The sequence below is a fragment of the Globicephala melas genome, chromosome 5 (assembly GCF_963455315.2).
Source record: "Globicephala melas chromosome 5, mGloMel1.2, whole genome shotgun sequence".
Taxonomy (NCBI): Eukaryota; Metazoa; Chordata; class Mammalia; order Artiodactyla; family Delphinidae; genus Globicephala; species Globicephala melas.
The window spans coordinates 97,999,754-98,019,784 of NC_083318.1; the positions used below are offsets into that span (position 1 = coordinate 97,999,754).

At 41.9% G+C, this 20,031-nt stretch overlaps 1 protein-coding gene across 1 annotated transcript in view; it reads right to left on the reverse strand.

Annotated features, from left to right (window-relative positions):
• Window positions 1-18,827, reverse strand: part of PRKG2 (protein kinase cGMP-dependent 2) — a 96,101-nt gene extending 77,274 nt beyond the window's left edge. Inside the window, exons 1-2 of the mRNA XM_030878098.2 lie at window positions 18,661-18,827; window positions 8,311-8,784 (exon numbers count right to left, since the gene is read on the reverse strand). Coding sequence (XP_030733958.1) covers window positions 8,311-8,771 — 461 coding nt within the window. The 5' untranslated portion in view covers window positions 8,772-8,784; window positions 18,661-18,827. The remainder of the gene's footprint in view (window positions 1-8,310; window positions 8,785-18,660) is intronic.
• Window positions 18,828-20,031: the final 1,204 nt, after the last annotated feature.

The following is a 20,031-nucleotide window of genomic DNA, read 5'->3' on the forward strand; positions in this document are numbered from 1 at the left end:
TAATATAAAGTGGAATAATTTGAGTCTGACTTATTTCACTTAGCATAAAGTCATCAAGATTCATTCATATTGTAGCATGAAAAAGGAAGGGCTTTCCCTCCTATGAATATGCATGTACAAGACTCTGGGCTTTTTATATATGGCTTTACATATCTAGCATGGCCAGATTCTTAGTCAGAGAATCTCATACCAGAGAAGCAAAGGGGCTGGTATGGTGTGCAGAAGTCTAAGATGGCCCCACTGTCTCTACCCATCTGGTGTCAAGCTCTTATATAATCCCCTCTCCCTGAGTGGAGATGGAACCTGGGACTTGCTCCTTGACAACACAATATAGCAACTGTGATGGGAGGGTCACCCAGCGTATGTTATATAAGACTTCATCTTAGTCAACACTAAAGAGATTCTCCAGCTGGCCCTGAAGTAGTAAGCAGCCATGTTGTGAGAGGGCCCCTGTCATATGAGGGGGACATATGACAGGGAACTCTGGGCAGACCTCTAGGAGCTGAGAGCAGCCCCTGGCTGACAGCCAGAAAGAAAATGGGGCCCTCAGTCCTACCACCACAAGGAACTGAATTCTGCCAACAATCACTTGAGCTTACAGGAGGACCTCTTCCACTAGAAAGCTCTAGAAAGGAACACAGCCGGTTGACACCTTGACTGCAGCCTGCTGAAACCCTGAGCAGATGACCTAAATAGCCTCACCCACACTCCTGACCCACAGAAATGCCAAGATAACAAATATGCATCGTTTCAAGCTGCTAAGTTTGTGGTAACTTGTTATCCAACAATAGAAAACAAACACACCTGGGTTTCCCTGAGTTTCTCGTTCCAAGGGCTATCCCTTTTTACCTCCCTTTTTCTCACCTCATCTGGAGAGAAGAGACTGGAAGCTACAGATCTTTCTTTCCTTCATATTTCTCAGAGCTTGATTTGTAAACCCCAAAAAGACTACGAAAGTTGATGCTTGGAATTTACTAATTCAAATTAATTTGTCGTGACAAACAACCACTCCTGGAACGATTCAAAGGAAATTGAGAGAGGAGGAAAATTAGGAGCAAACAAAATAAACATATAAGTGAAAGAAATGGGGGAGAGGAGACAGAAAGAACTACAGAAAAGAAAGGAAAGAAAACAAAACTAAAGAATTCAATATTCGATAAACATTTGTTGAACTGAATGTGTTCATCTGAAGGCATAAAGGGAATGTTTCTAGCCAAGCCTATGGGGTCAAAAATGGCTGTGGTTATTGTGCAGTAGTATAAACACATCACAGAACATGCTGTGACTCAGGAACGCCGACCACCAGGCAAGGGAAAGGTGGTTCCGAGTCAGCATTTCGATTTTTGATTTTCACAACGATTAGTCCTTGAGTCCTGAGTGTTTCCTGAGGCTTAATTACACATTTTTCCTAACACCTAGCAACTGACAGACTGGAAGATGTGAGGATAAAGTGAGAAGGAACAGAGGGCGGCTATAAACCAAGCAGAGGGTAATTTGAGAGGTTGAGAGAGGGCTTAGGTGGGGTGCAGAGTGAGGAGAGCCCAGGCCCTTTGGCTTCTAGAGACAAAGAAGAAAAGGCAGGGGCAGGAAGTCCCGGGCGCTGGGTGCCAAGACTCTGGAAAATCTGCCAAAATCTATCTCACTTCTCTGAGGTGTCAAGGCAGCTGCCAATGAATTCTAGGCAGGTTCTTCAATTCCTCCGTGCTCCTAACCCCTCCTTTTTCTGAAGTTTAACAGCACTGCCTATCCCCTCTACACCCCTCACCAACCCCAAGGGGGAACCATTCACTTTGCAGGCTGCTCTGGCTCTAAGAGTCGTGCACACAACGGTAGAGAACACACTTCTCACATCAGGCAGACTCACACTGGAAACCTGGTTCAGCAGAGGACCTTGAGCAAGCTGTTGAACGCCTCTGAGCTTCCGTTTCACCTTTGGTCCAAGGTTAAAGTAACACCTACCTCACCAGGCAAGTCTCCATGAGATAATACACAGAAAACAACAGACGTCTAGCAGTTGCCCAAACGCTTGGTTTTCTCACCCCATCCCTGAGTAGCCAGCTCTGATCTGGATGTCTAAATGCACGTTATTGCTATAAAACATTCTGATTTCAAACATCCTAACAACAATAGCAGGGAGCTGTTTGTAACCATATGGAAAAAAAATTAGAAACGTATCTATTTCTAATTATTTATTTAATTTTTTACGAGGCTTCCCAACTAAAATATGAAGAATCCTCCTCTAATTTTCATTTTGGTATAGTGGGATATTGCAGTTGTTACAGCAGACTTTTTATTGACGTATACTTGGTTTAAATATTGTGTTAGTTTCAGGTATACAGCAAAGTGATTCAGTTATATATATGTATTCTTTTTCAGATTATTTTCCATTATAGGTTATTACAAGATAATGAATACAGTTCCCTGTGCTAGACAGTCAGTCCTTATTTAGAACAGACTTTAGATAGCAGATTTCTTGGTTTTGAATCCCGGTTCCAATACTAAAAGCTGTGTAACCTTAGGCAAGTTATTTAATTCTGTAAGCCTCAGTTTCTTCATATATAAAATGATACATAATCACATCTATTATGATGGTGATAATAATATCTATTTCATGCGTTTGTTGTGAGGATTAAATAATCCAATATTTGTGAAGCACTCAGAGTGGTGCCTGGCACATCATTAGCGATGTATAAATGTTGTTATTACTATTATCGTTATCATTCCATGAAAACACTTCTGCTCAGTAAAAGAGCTGTATTTCTGTAACGCACATTCAAATGCTCGGCACTGCTTTCGAAAGGAAGAACAAATAATAACAAACATACTCTTTCTTCCTGGCTGTTTTTCCACATCTTGTTTAAATGCGTTACTCACTAGCATTTTCCACTTTTACCTATTCTGCTCCTATTCTGGGTGGGAGTGACAAATGAGACTCATTGTCCTTCCTAAAACTAGAGTCAACATCTGAAGTCTGATGGCAAGTCTTTGTTTTACCTCTCCTTTTCAAAGAAGAACAATAGTTTCAGATGATAGTTAAAGCGTTCTCAGTGAAAGGAAGTCATACCAGCGACTTGCCAGATGTCTCTGATTAATTTGCCTGTGTTCCACCAGACATTCTGCACGAGCTCATAATTTTGTTCTGCTGGTGCTGAAGTTTGTTAAACAATGTCTACATCAACAGAAAATTTAATTTCAGTAAAAGGTCTGACCTCTGCAGGCATGGTTGTCTTGGTGCTCAAGGCAGGTCAGACATGGACAGAAATGCGATCTGAGCTCTTTCTCACCCACCTTTGCCACTGATATTCAGTTCTCAGCCCTGAGAAGCTCTGTACTTGTTTCAGAACCCATTCGTGCCCCTCCATATATATCAGTCTGTACCATCAGATGGATCAAATCCATTCTCTGTGTCCTTTTCACACAGGTCTGAGCTCTCAGGATGTAGCACTTGGTGAATATTAATGAAATGGGTAAGCTCTGCTCAACTCTGCTTGGAAGAAGTTGGGAAGCAGCATTGTTCTTCCTACCAACCAATACAGTGTATCAAAATAAAGCAGACTGGTGCCCAAACTAACCTGACTTGAGCCCTTTGATCTTTGTGGGTTAAGAACACTGGTATAGGTAGGTAGGGTGGGGGACCCCCAGAGGAAGAGAACCAGACATATCTTTCTTGACATAAGAGAAGTCATTTTAGGCCTAAGCCATTTTGTGATCTAAGTCTGGCCACAATGCTTGCTCTTGATCAGGCCAGAAAATAACCATATTGGAGACAATAAGTCAGTTGTAAAGACTCCCAGTTCTATTTCAAAGATAAAGATCAGTCTGAAGCATATTCTTGAGCTATTCTGCAGGATCCAAAACTCCCTCAAGCACTCAACCACCCGACTAACTGGAACCTAAGGAATGATCATGCTGACCTTTATTGATTTCAGTCAACTAGAGCCAGGACTCTGTCAGTCTTTGCCCCACTTCTACACTGAATTCTCCTCCATGAATATGCATACAATGCCCAAGCCCCTTCATAAATATGCATGTACCCTTAGCTTAAAACTCTCCCAATTTTGCTGTTCAGGGACATACTACTTTGGGAAATATCTTCAGTGTTCTCTTTACTTGCTGCAGGTAATAAATCCTTCCTTCTGCTCTTTGGTTTGGTAGTGTCTTTTGGCTTGACACCTACCCAGAGGCAAATCCAGTCTTTGCGCAACTGTTTTTGGGATTGTAGAGGGAAAGAACTGGTTTCAAAGTCAATCTTGGGTTCTAATCTTAGCTCTGCCACTTACCATGGCCTATTCTGCCACTCCCCTGCACCTGTTTCCTCACTTCTGCAATAGGGGAGAAGCGTGAAACAATCTCTAAGATTCTTCCAGCCCTAAAGTCTTCTGATAGTTACTATAATAGATTAAATCAGGGATCAGAGTATATGATATGCTGGAATGCTCTGACTGATCATGATTTATGATACTTCAGAAAGGCTGAGTACCTATAATAAAACGGGCTACATGCCCACATGGTTGTATGCTTCTGAAGATCTAAAATGGTCAGTGGGCACAAAGCCAAGTCCCTACAAAAGGCTATGATAGACTGCAGGTTCCATTCAGCTGAAGAGGGATTCCACATTGTGCCCACCTCAATCTGACAGGCTCATTTTCATTTTCTGTGACATTGTCCTAATACCGAACACAGGTCTTATTTTGTCTGTAAGTTCTCTCAAACTTCACTACGGTCACAATTCCCACCTCAAAAGATAGCGGTTACAGTCAAAACCACATAATCTAGAACTGTAGTATCCAATACAGTGGCCATTAGACACATGTGGCTATTTAATTTTAAAATAACTTGAAATTAAAAATTCAATTCCTCAGGGGCACTAGTCACACTTCCAGTGCTCAACAGCTACATTCTGCTGTTGGCTACCATATCAGACAACACAGATTCTAGAACATTTCCATCATTGCAGAAAATTCTCTTGAACAGCACTGAGTTATTCTAGAACCTGATCTTAAAAAGTAGCCCCTTGAATTTTGCAAGAGACAAATTAAAAGAGTTCTCCAATGCCATTAGAGCATACAAGTTCCTCCAAATAAAGCAGGGAGGTGCAACTATACTATTTAAGCTCCCCCTTCCTACCTTACAAGTACACTTGCTGGGTACAAGACAACAAAGATGGCATGAGTGGGCTTCCTGGCAGTTGCTGAGGTTCACTTGCCATTTACAATACATTTGAGCACAGGGGCCTCAGCAAACTCGCAGACTGCGGTGGCATGGGCTTGAGAGTCTCTCATGAATTACCCAATCTGAATCCTCAAATTCGAAATCTATCATCCCCTCAAATGTTATTCTCTGGTTTCTCTCAGTACTTCATATCTCCCCCACGCTGTTGATTGCAGGAGGGCTGGAATCTCCCCCCACTTTCTTTCTCATTGGTAAGTACTCATCAGAGACATACTGTTTGACAAAAAGACTAAAACACCATTCAATGACTTTCTGATCCAGTGTGGAGGGAGAACCTGATCCAAAATGTAGTTGACACGTATTAGTAAAAACAAATTTATTCATAAAGTCAGCCAGGAAACTTTATAAAGTTCAACAAATAAATCATGAGAACCTAAAACTAAATGAAGGCTCCATTTTGACTGTTACCTTAAATTCTCTAATATCTATCTAACAGGAACTGCTTGGAAAAGTAGCCAAACCAATGGACACTGTCCATTATCCTTTTATCAATGAATGGTGCTCTCATCTTTTCTAATGTTCTAACTTCCAGAAAGTTTTTTCTTCCAAAATTTTTGATAGACTGTATAAAGACTGTATATAAAGACTGTATAAAATTTATATTTGGATAAATTATCCAAACTTTACTTACAGACTTTCTCTAAAACTGGAACTATTTGAAAATGGAAAATGAATTGTAATATTGAGCACTTTCAAAGAATTGGACATTTTTAAATCTCTGAATTGATGTTATCTGCGTTTAGCCACTTATTCCAGACTTAAGGGGAAAGACATTTTGTAAGGGAAATTGCAGGGAAAATTCAGGTACAAATGTCTGCAAGGGGAAATAAGACATAAACCAGTCAATGACAAAAGAGTGGTTCCCATATTCTAATTAACTTTTCAATTTAGAACTAAAAGGCTCTATGAAAGCATAAAGGGATTATGAAGGCATAAATAATCTAATTTGGTCTCTTTAGGATTTAATCATTAAGGAATCAGTTATCCCATTTCTTCATCGTATCCCCAACACAAACTTGTACCCACTGGGCCTGCCTTTATGATGGATGAGGGGAATCATTGCTCATCCTTATTCATCCATCCTTCTAAGGGCTGTAATGTCTTTCCTCTCCTGTGTCCCACTCACTACAGACAGATGGTTTGGCCCAAAAACTAACTGTGCTTAGCTATTGATTTCCTCTACCTCGTTATAATAGAGCTAATAAAAAATACAGTAGAATGTACTTATCTTGGATTGTTCTGTTACCTAACACCAGGAGAATAGTGTTTTGCCTCAAGACGGGCATAAGTCTTTGGAAAAAATAATTGAAAATAATCTTCATTCAAGAGGAGAAATCTGGTGGAATATGTAGGAAGAGGGTCAAAGAAGATGAATTACTATTAAATTCTCTCGCACTTCTCCTAGATATATAAGCACATTGTTATTGAAAGAATTTTTGTGGGTAAACAATATATTGTCTTATGTATACACATATAGTATGTATAACATATGTATGTGTATAGTACGTATATAGAGAGAATGCATAATACAATTATTATATGTGCATATATCTCTTATACATCAAAAGAGAACACTATGATGTTCAATTTTTGAAAAACAAGCGTAAGTTCGTAAGCAACGTTTATAATTTCTGAATTCACACCATTAAAAATAAATAATTATTATTTTTGCAGTGGGAATACAGAAGACCTTTCTAAGCCAACTAATAAATAAACTCTTGGCTTAAAAAAAGTCTTCTGAACTCTAACGTCAATCAGATTCTTTCAACCACAGAGTATTGTACGTTTATAATCCGGCATGACTTGTTTCCTTAACAAACATTTATTGCTCATTCACTATGTGCCAAGCACTGTCAACAAATTGATGAATTAAACTTCCCTTTATAATCCTGTTATCAAAATTAATCATTTATTTGTTTAAGTCAAATGTTTTATCTTGATTTATATTATTTATGTGTGTGAATAAATTAAAGTTGTTTTAATTTCACAAATCTTGGATTTTGCAAGAAGGACCCAGGCTCAGCCAAGACATTATCAAGGCAAAAGATCTAATTTCAACTGATAAATATTTACTCATTTAAAAATAGTGCAGAAAGGAGACCCTAACCATAATGTTTCTAATCAATCTTTCCTGGTTAGGAAATTCAAACTTGAGCCAGAAAAGAAACGTACCCATACACACACACACACACACACACACACACAAGAATACTGTGGGAAATATTTACATGTTCTTTTAAAAATCCTTATTTTTAAAATTAATTCTAGCTTTTAATTGTTCCCTCTGCCTGAAGTAAGTGCCCCTTCTACCTGGTCTATTCTCCTTTTTCTCCTTTGGGTCTCAGTTAAAGGTCACCTCCTCAACCAGGTCTCCATGACAATCCCAATTCTGTCCCCTCCTTGACCTTCTCTCCCTCTTAATCCCAGACACCACCCACTCTACTGTCAGTTTCATCATATCATTCATCTTAATTAATAATTACACAATGTTTACTTGTTTCCGGGTATACTATCTTCCCACAGGAAATGCTCTGTGTCTATTTATTCACTGATATATACTTAGCATCTAACACAGTGGCTGGGAGAAGGCAGTGCTTAACTAAAACTGTGGGATGAATGAATGAATGCACCCCCCTCAGAGGCATCAGCTTATCCCTTTTTCATGACACTTGCAGACTAAGTGCTAAGAAGTGGCTTTTGCTATACATATTCATAATTCAGTGTGATTTGTGTACACCCGTTAAGTCTACTTCTTTGGAAGAGAGATGGGCAGACTCCCTAGAACCACCTCTGCACTCCCCTAGGGTTTTCAAGGTAACAGAAATGACTTTTGTAAACTCGGTTCCTCAGTTATGCAAATCACAAATCAAAGTCCAGGTAAAGCAGGAGTCCTGCTTTAAAGAGAAGTTCTACTTAAAGGGAGACGCTGTTGCAAAACAAAACCCTTTCAGAAGCCCCTCTATCCCAAAATCTGAAAGGGTTAATATGCGCTTCTCCATTGAGGAGACTCAATAAATAGCGTTCTAATGTTTCATAATATTTAAGGCCACCTGAGTCCAAAAGCGGGTGGGAACTTACCTGGAGTCCTTTCTGACTCTCGCTTTCTCAAAGGAAAATTCAGGGGGTTTGTTGAGGTCATAGGTTCGGGTGGTGGGCTCAGCAGACACACCAGCCTTCGCTCCCCTCCTGCTATGGAGGGAGACCAATCCCGAGGTCTTGCGGTGGACCTCAAGAGGCACTTTATCCGGAGACGCCTGACGCGGGCTTCCTCCCTGCATGTGTACCACATCCTGAAGCTTGTTCAGCTGGATGCACTTGTTCTGGAGCTCCTCCGTGAGCTCTGCAATGGCCACAGTCTGCTTGGACAGCTGCTCCCGTAGCTCCTTCAAATGGTACTCCCGCTCCTGGATCTCGGCATCCTTCCTCCTCAGCTCTCTCTCCAGCTCTGTCACCTTGCTCCGGAGGGCACTGGTAGTGAGGTTCCCGGAGTGGCCATCTGGATTCTTGGAATGTTTGGGTTTCACGGAACCATTTCCCATTTTGCTCAAGGACCTGAGAGAGGGCAGAGAATTGGGGATTCCCTAGTGGAGTTTCACTTCCCAACCGCCACCGCCACCCCTCTCAATCTGCTCTGTTTCATAAAGAGAAACACAGCGCTCATCACTGTTGGGTAAGCAATAAATTCCCCCACGCTTCCAGAAGAAAAGCAACGGATTGATTCCCTTTGTCCCTCAATGAGGAGGAGCTGGCACTTGGTTTCGTTCTTCCCCATCCCTTTGCTGGCCCAAGCATCCCACCTAATAAGCATTTTGCACAAACGGCCTGCGTTACCTGCTCTTCTCTTTGGTCGTTCTCTCCGGACAGCTGTCAAAAGCATCACAACACAACTGCGATTCGGATGTCAGCATGGCAAAGATAAAACACCAACGAGCAGCTGCAGCTACCGCAGCAGAGGCTTGTTAATGTCACAACTCTCACAGCACCCTGAGTGGCTACACTAAGAAACCTCCCCCTAGTTTAGAAAATAACACATCTGCACTTCGGGCAGAGGAGGCACAGTTGGTGTTGCTGTATTAGCACTTTTCTCCAGCCGTGTGTGCCTATTACGTTTGGCTTTTCTGACAACGCTCGCTGTTGCAAACTTCTGGATGGCAGTTACCAGAAGGTAAAACAGAGGCATGGGGGTTCTTCTACATCCTTTACTTTATATCCTAAAGCCAAGATTGTCCAAAAAATGACAACCTATGGTACGATACTGTATTATTTTCCTGTAAAGAATATCCTCAGTGTAGGCCCCAAAGTAGTTACTAATCCAGTGAGTCTCAGGATGTAACAGGCAGACTGGGGATTATGAGGCATGATTTTAGTTGATTCAAAAATGTTTTTTAGGGATTTCCCTGGTGCAGTGGTTAAGAATCTGCCTGCCAGGGCTTCCCTGGTGGCGCAGTGGTTGAGAGTCCGCCTGACGATGCAGGGGACACGGGTTCATGCCCAGGTCCAGGAGGATCCCACGTGCCGCGGAGCGGCTGGGCCCGTGAGCCATGGCCGCTGAGCCTGGGCGTCCGGAGCCTGTGCTCTGCAATGAGAGAGGCCACAACAGTGAGAGGCCCGCACACCGCAAGAAAAAAAAAAGAATCTGCCTGCCAATGCAGGGGACACGGGTTCGAGCCCTGGTCCGGGAAGATCCCACATGCTGCAGAGCAACTAAGCCCATGCGCCACAGCTACTGAGCCTGTGCCCTAGAGCCCGTGAGCCACAACTACTGAAGCCCACGCGCCTAGAGCCCGTGCTCTGCAACAAGAGAAGCCGCCGCAATGAGAAACCCGCGCACCGCAATGAAGAGTGGCCCCTGCTCGCTGCAACTAGACAAAGCCCGCACACAGCAACAAAGACCCAACGCAGCCAAAAAATAAATAAATAAATAAAATTTATTTTTTTAAAAATGTTTTTTAGTTCAATAGCTATGTATTTATTTTAACATTCATTAGAAATATAAATAATTGGCACCACAAAAGTTTGAGGTTCAGTAAGATAGTTAGATTTACTGAGTCAATTCAATGAAAATAGAAAAGAAATCATCTGCAGTTAATAAGCACATACGAGCAAAATCAAAAAGAACTTGAAAGGCTGAAGTTTGGAAAATACTGCTTTGATTAATTATCATAAGGTTTAAGTCTTTTTAAGCTAGCTACTTAAATTTCATACCTTTGCACGTGTAATTTTTGACAGCCATAACCCAAGAAACTTGTAAACTAAGTTTGAATGACCGCTTATTATCTAATACGAGATAGATGGAAGTTTGAAGTTATAAATCTCACACATTCTTGGCCCTCTCTCTCCCCAAATTTCAAACTCTGAGAGAAATAAAAGCTTAGACTGATTTCACTAGCTCTACCGGAATCATCATGAACCTTTACAACCAATACAGAGACATAAACAGCCTCTAAGTTTCAAACTGATGCAACCAAATAGTCAATGCAGGTCACCTAAGATGGATGGTAGAAACAGAAAATAAATGCACTTATAAAAGTAATCTTGCAATACCCAGACATTCTTCATAGAATTCAGGTTCAAAGTAGTCGTTAATAAACATTAGCCTCCAGGGAACTGCCGTAATATGTTGCAGAGATGTGGCAGGTTTAACATTTAAGTTTCTGTTGACTCGGCAGCATTTACTATTCCTATATATTAGGAATATATAAAAAGGTTAAGAAGACTAGAATTCAAAGAAGTGGCCCAGGACACTGTGGTAGCCTGAATAAGCAATTCAGAAGATATTAGATTGGGACCTGAGAATAAACTTGAATGAGATTCTGAATGACAGGCATGAGAAGGGTACCCCCAAAGGGATCTTAAATTCATGTGCGCACAAGTTTTAACATGCAGCAATGAGACATCTCCTAGATGTGCTTTTTTGGTTCATGGGCAAGCATTCCTAATCCAAGGCAGGATAGAGGGAGGGGAATGGGTGGAAGAAAAGAAATTGCCTTATAAAGAACAAAAGTAAGCACAAACATTTTAAAATCTAACAACTCATTCTTTATTCATAGAACAATTGTTTACTAAGACCAAACTAAGTGTCATGTACTATACCAGGGGCATAGCTCCATGAATTTGCAGTCAAATTCGACACAGAGAAGACTTCTAGCATTCTAAATATGAAAAGGCTTAGAATCATTTTTGCTCTATGTATGGTAGTCAAAACATTCTGTACCAATCCAATAATTTTACAAACCTGAAACACAATTAGGCAGAGGTGGTTAAATTCTCCCAAAACACCAGCTATTCTCTGGCTTTAATGAAGTCAGTTTGGAAGCTGAATAAATCTTTCGAGCTATTTAGAATTCTAAAGAGGGATGAAATGAGACTAACTAACCCATCTTTCAAGTCGCTAATTTAAGATATGTAAGGACTACTGAATGACTCAATACTAAGTCTGATTTCTTACTTAGTTCACCCCTTTCAATTCTGGTGTCCCTCAAGCCAAGGCTTCGAGTGTCTGGCTTCATAAAACCTAATTAGACTCCCTCTGTTTCCTGTCTGCATCAGTCACTAAGAGAGACAAGCTATTTCTCAAATATGTATTGCCAGTCACAACTGAACCACAGGATTTTGTTCCATCAATCTAGCAACTATAGGTTCTTAGAATCATTCTTGTAATCAGAGAACAGCATGCAAAGTAATAAGAAATGAGCTTGGAGATAAAGATCAGGATATTTTTCCTTCCAGTTTTATTGAAATATAATTGACATATAGCACTGTATAAGTTTAAGGTGTACAGCAAAATAATTTGATGTATACACATCATGAAACGATTACCATAAGTTTAGTGAACGTTCATCATCTCATATAGATACAAAATTTAAGAAATAGAAAAAAAATTGTTCCTTGTGATGAGAGCTCAGGATTTACTCTCTTAACAGCTTTCATATATAACACACAGCAGTGTTAATTATATGTATCATACTGTACTTGACATCCCTAATATTTATCTTATAACTGGACATCTGTACATTTTGGCTGCCTGTATCCAATCCCCCCTACCACCACCACCTCTGGTAACCACAAATCTGACCTCTTTTTCTATGAGTTTGTTTGTTTGTTTTCAATGTATAGTGAAGTAATAAGAAATGAGCATGGAGACGAAGATCAGGATTTGACATAAGCAATGGAGTCAAGCCAGCCAGGGTAGAAAAACAATCTGCCTTTTCCCAGCTGTGTTACCTTCTACAAATTACTTAGAATCCTCGGTTTTCTAATCTAGAAAGTGGATATAATTATGCCCATCTCATAGATTTATTATGAAGATTATGTTTGTAAGGTATCCTGTGCATTGTCAGGCATGTAGTACACACCAAGTAGCATTTATAGTGTGTGACTAGCAAGGCACTAAGTGACTTGGTATGAGGAAATGCCCAGAGGGCATCATTACTGGGTGGGGAAGAAGTCTAGTAGACTGGATGTCTTCCGGACAAGAGGTCTTTAAAGATGAAAATTATTGGGGGCAGGGGAGAGGGGTATCCTTACTCTGTCTTCATTAAGACAAAAAGTCATTCTGGGACTAACAACCTGGGAAACCCTCCCAGTTAAGCAAAGCCCCACCAATAGATGACGACCAGAAAGTTTCATAAGCAACGCAGCCCAGGTTCCAGGACTGCAAGGACTCCTCCTTTGTCATTCCCTTATGTAGCCTCTATCTATTTACACATATTACACTGAAATCCTTAAACCAAAAGGGCCCACCTAATAATCTTCAAAGGCAACAAAAAACATGGTTCACTTTGAAGGGGATATTCTTCTGCAGCCAGGGACAGGAGCGAGGAATACAATGAGCAGTGGCATCTAGCAAAAGAGAGGAAAATTGTATAAAGTTATAAATTATTATTACATTAATTTAATCATGATTTAGGAAATGTCATATACAAGAGGTAACTAGAAAAGACACAGGAAAAGCAAAACTGACTGTGGACGCTCTTGCAGGCAGACTAACGCCTGACAGCCAATGTGGGAGGAATTAGCCTTTGTTGTCTGTTTTTCCTCCAGCTCTAAAGTAGTTTGAAACCAAAATCTTGGCTCTGATCTAGATAGTATCTATTTTTCTCTCTACCCGTCTGGATTCTGACATATATATATCTCTACATACAGGAGATGGTATAGTGCTGGCTAATGTTATAGAGCCAGAGTCCCAATCCAAGCACTTTCACTTAGTATTTATAAGCCCTAGGCCTTGACATTGGGCATGAATGTGAATAATAGAAGAGGTGGATAGACACATAGATAGATTGACAGATAGATAAAATAATGTTGCATATCATTTAGAATTGTTAGAGGGTTAAATGAGATAAACCATGATAAGCATTTAGCACAGGGCTTGACGTATAGTATGCGTTCAATGTGCATTAAATATTATTGTTATTACTGTTAACATTATTTAGCCAATAAAACAACTCATTTTAGTGGAAAAACTTATTGATCAAAAAATATGTACTAAAGTAACAGGACATTATAGGAGAACAAAGTTAGAGTGCTGATACTACCAGACTTCAAGACTTACCATAAAGCTTCAACAATCAAGAAAACGTGGTACTGGTGAAAGAATAGACAAATAGATCAATGGTACAGAATAGAGAGACCAAAAACAGACCCACAAAAATTTAGTCAACTGTTCTTTTACAAAGGAGCAAATACAATTCAATGGGGAAAAGATAGCCTTTTGAACAAATTGTACTGGAACAACTGGGAATCCATATGCAAAAAAAAGAATCTGGAAACAGACTTTACATCTTTCACAAAAATTAGTTCAAAATGAATCAAGGTCCTAAATGTAAAACACAAACTATAAAACTGCTAGTAGACAATACAGGAAAAAATGGAAGTGATCTTGAGTTTGGTGATGACTTTTGAGATAAAACACTGAAAGCACAATCCATGAAGGGAAAAATCGATAAGTCGGACTTCAATAAAACTAAAAACTTCTGCTCTGTAAAAGGCACTGTTAAGCAAATGAAACAACAAGACACAGACTGGAAGAAAGAATTTGCAAAACACATATCTAATAAAGGACTACTATCCAAAATATACAAGGAACTCTTTAATATTCAACAACAAGAAAAAGAACAATCCAGCTGCAAAATAGGCAAAAGATCTAAACAACCACCTCACCGAAAAGATACACACATGACATACAAGGATATGAAATGATGCTTAATATCCTATGTCATTAGAGAATCTCAAATTAAAACAATGAGATACCATGCTCCTTGGTATTTATCCAACTGATATGAAAACACAGGCCCACACAGAGGTTTACAGCAGTTTTACTCATAATTGCCAAAACTTGGAAGCAACTAAGACATCCTCCAGTGGACGGCTGGATAAACAAACTGTGACACATCCAGACAATGGAATATTATTTGGTGATGAGAAGCAATAACTATCAAGCCCTGAAAAGACATGGAAGAACTTTAAATGTATATTGCAAAGTGAAAGAAGCCAATTTGTGAAACCTACATCCTTTGTGATTCCAACTATATGGCATTCTGGAAAAGACAAAACTTGGAGACAGTAAAAAGTTTAGTGGTTTCCAGGAGATTGGGGAGAGGGAGAAAGGAATGAATAGGTGGAGTACAGGGGAATTTGGGGGCAGTGAAGCTATGTTGTATGATACTGTTATGGTGGATACATGTCATTATATATTTGTCCAAGCCCATAGAACTGAACAACAAAAAAAAATGATCTCTAATGTAAGCTATGGACTTCAGTTAATAATTTTTCCATATTGGTCCATCAATGTATCACATTGATGCAAGATGTTAAGAATAGGAAAGGGAAGGGGAGACTATGGAACCTCTCCATAGTTTTCACCTTAGTTTTCTGTAAACCTAAAACTGCTTGAAAAAAGAAATTCTATTAATTAAAAACAAAACAAAACAAAACATGTACTAGGAGTGAACAGAAGAAAGCTGATGGCATATTTAAGGAACAGGCTGAAATGTATGATGGGTGAAGGAGAGTGATGAGAAGTGAAGCTAAAAAAGTAAGATAATAGAATGAGATACTGAAAAATTTCATTTGCCATTTACGGTATCTGGATTTTAGTGTAGGTCAAGTTGTTTTCAAGTTATATGGTCAGATCTGTCCTTTAGAAAAATAAACAACTTTTTTTGGCAATAAATATGGAATGGAGTGAAAAGAGCTTAGAGGAAGAAAGACAAAATAAGAGGCTACTGCACCAATCCAAGTAAGAGAGGATGAGAACAGGGTTAACATCAGAAAGCGTCCCAACCCTATTCTAATATCTTGAACTCAAGAAAAAATGAACCATTTCCATGGTAGCCATTTCCAAAAGAGAAAAACAATATCATAGGGCATCTGGCAAAAGCTATGGCTATAGGCAACTCTGCAATTTCCTTCCCTTCAATAAATCATGAAAAGTAGAATAGATTCTTTTTCATGATATGGGCAGGTTAGCTTGAAGTCAAATGAATGACACAGCCTTCTCGAGATAGTTTTCTAAGTACATATGAAACCGATGCATCTGGTGTTACTCTTAACTTTGTCTCACCAAATGTCTTTTAGAAAATAATTAACTATCATTGAGTATATAACCCCCTGCTGCTCCTCCCTGAAGCAACCACAAAGAGTTGTCCTTGTGAGAAACAGCTCAATTTCATATTGATTCTACAATTAAAAGCGTCTGTCCATCTGACCTTGTGACTGTTGACCTTGGGCTCGGTTTTGAATCTACTGCTTGTTTTCTCTGTCTATGGCATTTTAATTTGTGGAGTAATTCTCTCTTGTCAGGCAGTCATATGAGCTTTTATTGTACCAAAGTTTCAGTTACTCCTGAGGCTATCTCCTTGTAATGGTGCCCTAACACACACACCCCACAGAATGTTTACAGTGAGTCTTATAAATGCCACATATCCCATATGTTCACTGCCAAATGTAGTGGCATTCCATTCAGCTATTTTGGGGTGCCATAGTAGCAGATAAGGAGGCAAACACACAGAAATGTAATTATATAGGTGTAGGTCCAGAGATGGTAGCTGATGGAATCTGAGTGATGTTAAGAAGAAAGACAAAGATCTGGAAGTTTCCACTGTGGCAACTGGGTAAGAGAAGATGTCATTAACCAAACTGAGGAGCAGATTTGAGGGATATGACAGTGAGTTTAATTTTCGACAGTTTGAGGAAACTGTGGAAAGTTTAAGGTCAAGAAGTTCAGTAGGCAGTAAGAAACAAGGGACTAGAAAATCAAAAAGGGGGAGCTGAAAATACCTAGCAATCATAAGTAAAGGCTGAAGCTGAAGAAGTAGATAAAAGTGCCCATTAGATTGGCAATGAAGAGAAGAAAAGTGTTTAGGTCTATATGAAGTTTGAGAGAAAAACTAGAGATGCTAAGAAGAAGCTATTGTGTTAGAGAAAGGATGTGGAGGGATTAACTGTATAAGACAAGATGGTGGGAGTAATACTGCAGAGGCAGAATCTCTAAATGTGGTAATTAAGTGGGTGCACACAAAAGGGGAGTCAAAAAAGATTCCAATGTTTTGATCTTGGCAGGCGGGGAGGAAGGAAGGCAGTACTATGAACTCATTCATTCATTAAAAATGAATAGAGCACCATCGTTGGGTTAGGCACTGTGACACTGACCACAGTCAAGAGAATAAGCAAGCTTTATGGAAAAAGTGATGAATCTGGATTTATATTTGTTGACTTTGAGGTGCCTATGAGTCATCAAGGTGGAAATGTCTAACACATGGCAGCAAAGAAGAAAGGTCAAGGCAAGTGAACACTTCATAGGTAAGAACTGAAGTCCCACTAGTAGATGAGATCACTGAGGGAAAAAAAGAAAGGAATGCCTCTATGGTTACGTATGTACATTTAGATGGTACCTGTGGATATTATTTATAGGAGAAGAGGGGGAGGAGATGCAAATAAAAGCAGTGAAGGAACAGTTGTACAATAAGAGATCTAGAAGTACATTGGAAACCATAAAGATAAGATTTTCAAGAGGTGAGCAAGCTGCAGTTCACATCCCAGAGACATATTAAAGCACATGAGGGAAATATACTGAATTTGGCCTTTCACAGAAGAGTTGGGATAGAAACCGGATTACAAAGGACGGTGAGAAGAGCTGACACTGAGAGCAGAGACTTCAACATGGTACCATGTTTCAGGCAGTGGATTTTTAGAATTGTGAAAACTTGAAGAGTATTTGTAAGCCCCAAATAATGAATCAGTGAATATAGAGAAAATGAAAACATAGGAGAAGAGGGGATAATTGATAGGAAAATAGCCTAGAGGAAGCAAGACAATACGGGCTCAAAAGACTTGGGCAGCATCCAGGCAACATACGCCTTCACTGTGAGGTGAATTAGCCCTCACTTGTAAGGATTTCAGAGGACTGAAATGGAGCATTTCAGGTAAAAGAGAAAGATCTCTGTGTACCATCTTTTTATGTCGTTTATTCTTAGTTACACAATGTTCCAATGGAGACGATGGCCTCTAATTCTCCAAAGATAATTCTCCACCATATTAGCGCCTATCCTCCTGCGTAAAACTGAACAGTAGTACTGGCAACACCTACTGTGTGTTATGTAGGTAATCGTCTTCTCCAAGAGTTAAATGGAAACTTGCAAAGAAAAGAGACAACAATTTCTAAGGCACTGTTCGGGGTGGGGAGCGCAGGCAGGTGTCTGTTGCTCTCCTCCTTTATAGAGAAGCCCCTGGGAACTGCAGCGACGAGATGAAGACCAGAGCTTCATCCTTTCTACCTGTTCATTCTGCCTGCGTTGTGCCTTTGCAGGGTCTCAACTGCTATGCATCCGTACCCTAGTTCTTCTCAAACTTGAACCCCTTGCTTTTTCTCTCATCCCCAAAGTGACGGATTGGTTTTTGTTTGTTTGTTTACTCTTGCTTCTTCACCAGGAAAAACAGAGCGAAAAATGTGAAAGCGCCGCACGGTGCCGAGAGTGACACAGGACACCCACACAAGTTTACAAGTCCTCGCCCAAGTCCTCGTCTCCTAGCAGCTCCCCGTAGCTCGGCGAAGCGAAGCCGGGAGCGCACGCCCTGAGAGCACTGCCAAGCCCCTAACCCGGAGCAGCAGTCTCCCCGGCCGCCGGGGCTAAAGGAATGAGAACCTGACGTCTCCCCACCCGGGCTGAGCTCGCCCCTCCCGCCCGGAGCCGAGCTTCTGGAAATCCAGTAGCCTCCCCCTGCCTCCCGGAGCTCCCTGCTGGCTGCCACCCCGAGCGAACGCACAGCGTGCACACGTCCACACGCCAGCAACACAGGCACGAGAGCGGCTGGGTGTGGAACGGAGGCGCACCGCACGCACTGCATGCCCAGCCGACACCCGCGCGGACCCCGGCCGCGGCCCCCCGGCGCCCCTCGGTGCCCGAGCCCCCAGCCCGCGAGCCTCACCAGACAGCCGGTAACTTTCCAGGTGCGCAGCTCGTCCCCTCGGCACCGCCGCCCCTGCGTCTCCGTGTCCGCTTTCTCGCCTCCCTCCCTCCCCAGCCTCCCACGGCGCCCCAGCCGGGCGCAGGTCAGTTTAGCCAGGCCGGGCGCGGGGCGCGTAGCGCGGGCCCGGGGCTGCCGGCGCCGCCGCTCGGGCTACGTGAGACCGGGGGGCACGGGCGAGGGCGTTGCGCGCAGAGGCTGCGGCGACTCCCGTGCTGCCGCCTGGCTTCTCCGCGGGGGCCGGTGCAGAGAAGACGCGCTGGGAGAGAGGGAGAGAGGCAGGGAGGGAGGGGGGAAGGAGGGAGGAGAGGCGAGGACGAAAGGGAGGGGGCGGGGGTCAGTCGGGGCGATGGCGTGGAAGAACAGGGAGCCGGCTTCCCTAAAGGTGGGGTCACCCGCCCGCGCACCCACACCGGCCCCAGCCTTTGCTCCCGAGACACGGTAGCGGCAACAGCATCGCCCAGAGTGAGAGAACTTAAGTAGGGAGATAGCGTCGTGGTTGTAAGCTTTTTTTTTTCATGTTATTGTTTCTATTTCAAGTGTGTGGGACGAGGCTAGAGGAAAGTTCAGGGAGGTGTTCGTCTTTTCCTTCCCCTCCTTCTCTCCCCCCGCCCCCGCCCCCAGGTCCGTTTTCACTGCAGGCTCTCTCCCGCCTCGCCTTCACTCCCAGAGCGCAAACAGGCGCACGTACCCCGGACGTGCTCTCCTCTGTCACACCGGTCCCCTTCTAGAAGACATGTGACCCTGGAGCAGCTTGGCGACGCGCTCTTCCCGGACTCTGGAGCCATAACTTGTATCGAGTTTGCCAGTTCACATGATGCTGGGGGCAGTGGTTTGAACCGAGTTTCAAGGGACCTTCGGAATCTCTAGGTCCTCTGGCAAGGAGCTTTCTTGATCACCCAAGTTGGTAATCCTCTCCCCGTCGCCTTTTGATTACATGTTTTTTCCTGAGGCTCGCATTATGGTTTTCTAAATATATATATACCCCACCGCATTATTTGCTGTGCCCTGGAGTTGTGAGATCTCCGTGTGGCTTGTCCCCTTTTCTCCTGCCTCCAGAGGAATTTCACTGGTAAATCCTCGGAAGACAAGGGCAGTTTCTGTGCGGAGGAATGGGAACTACAGTGAGGGTCTATTCACTGTGCCTCTAGAGAATGTTAGAACCCAGCTCCCTTGGGTTTTAAACCACAGGGTGGCAATGGGACTCATGTAATGCCGGTCTGCACTAGTACATATATAAACTTACATAGAAGTTAGGCCCACGTAAAATATGTTGAATAGGGCCATTAAATTTCAAAGAAGGGAAAATGTAGTCCTGGTTTTTGTGTGTGT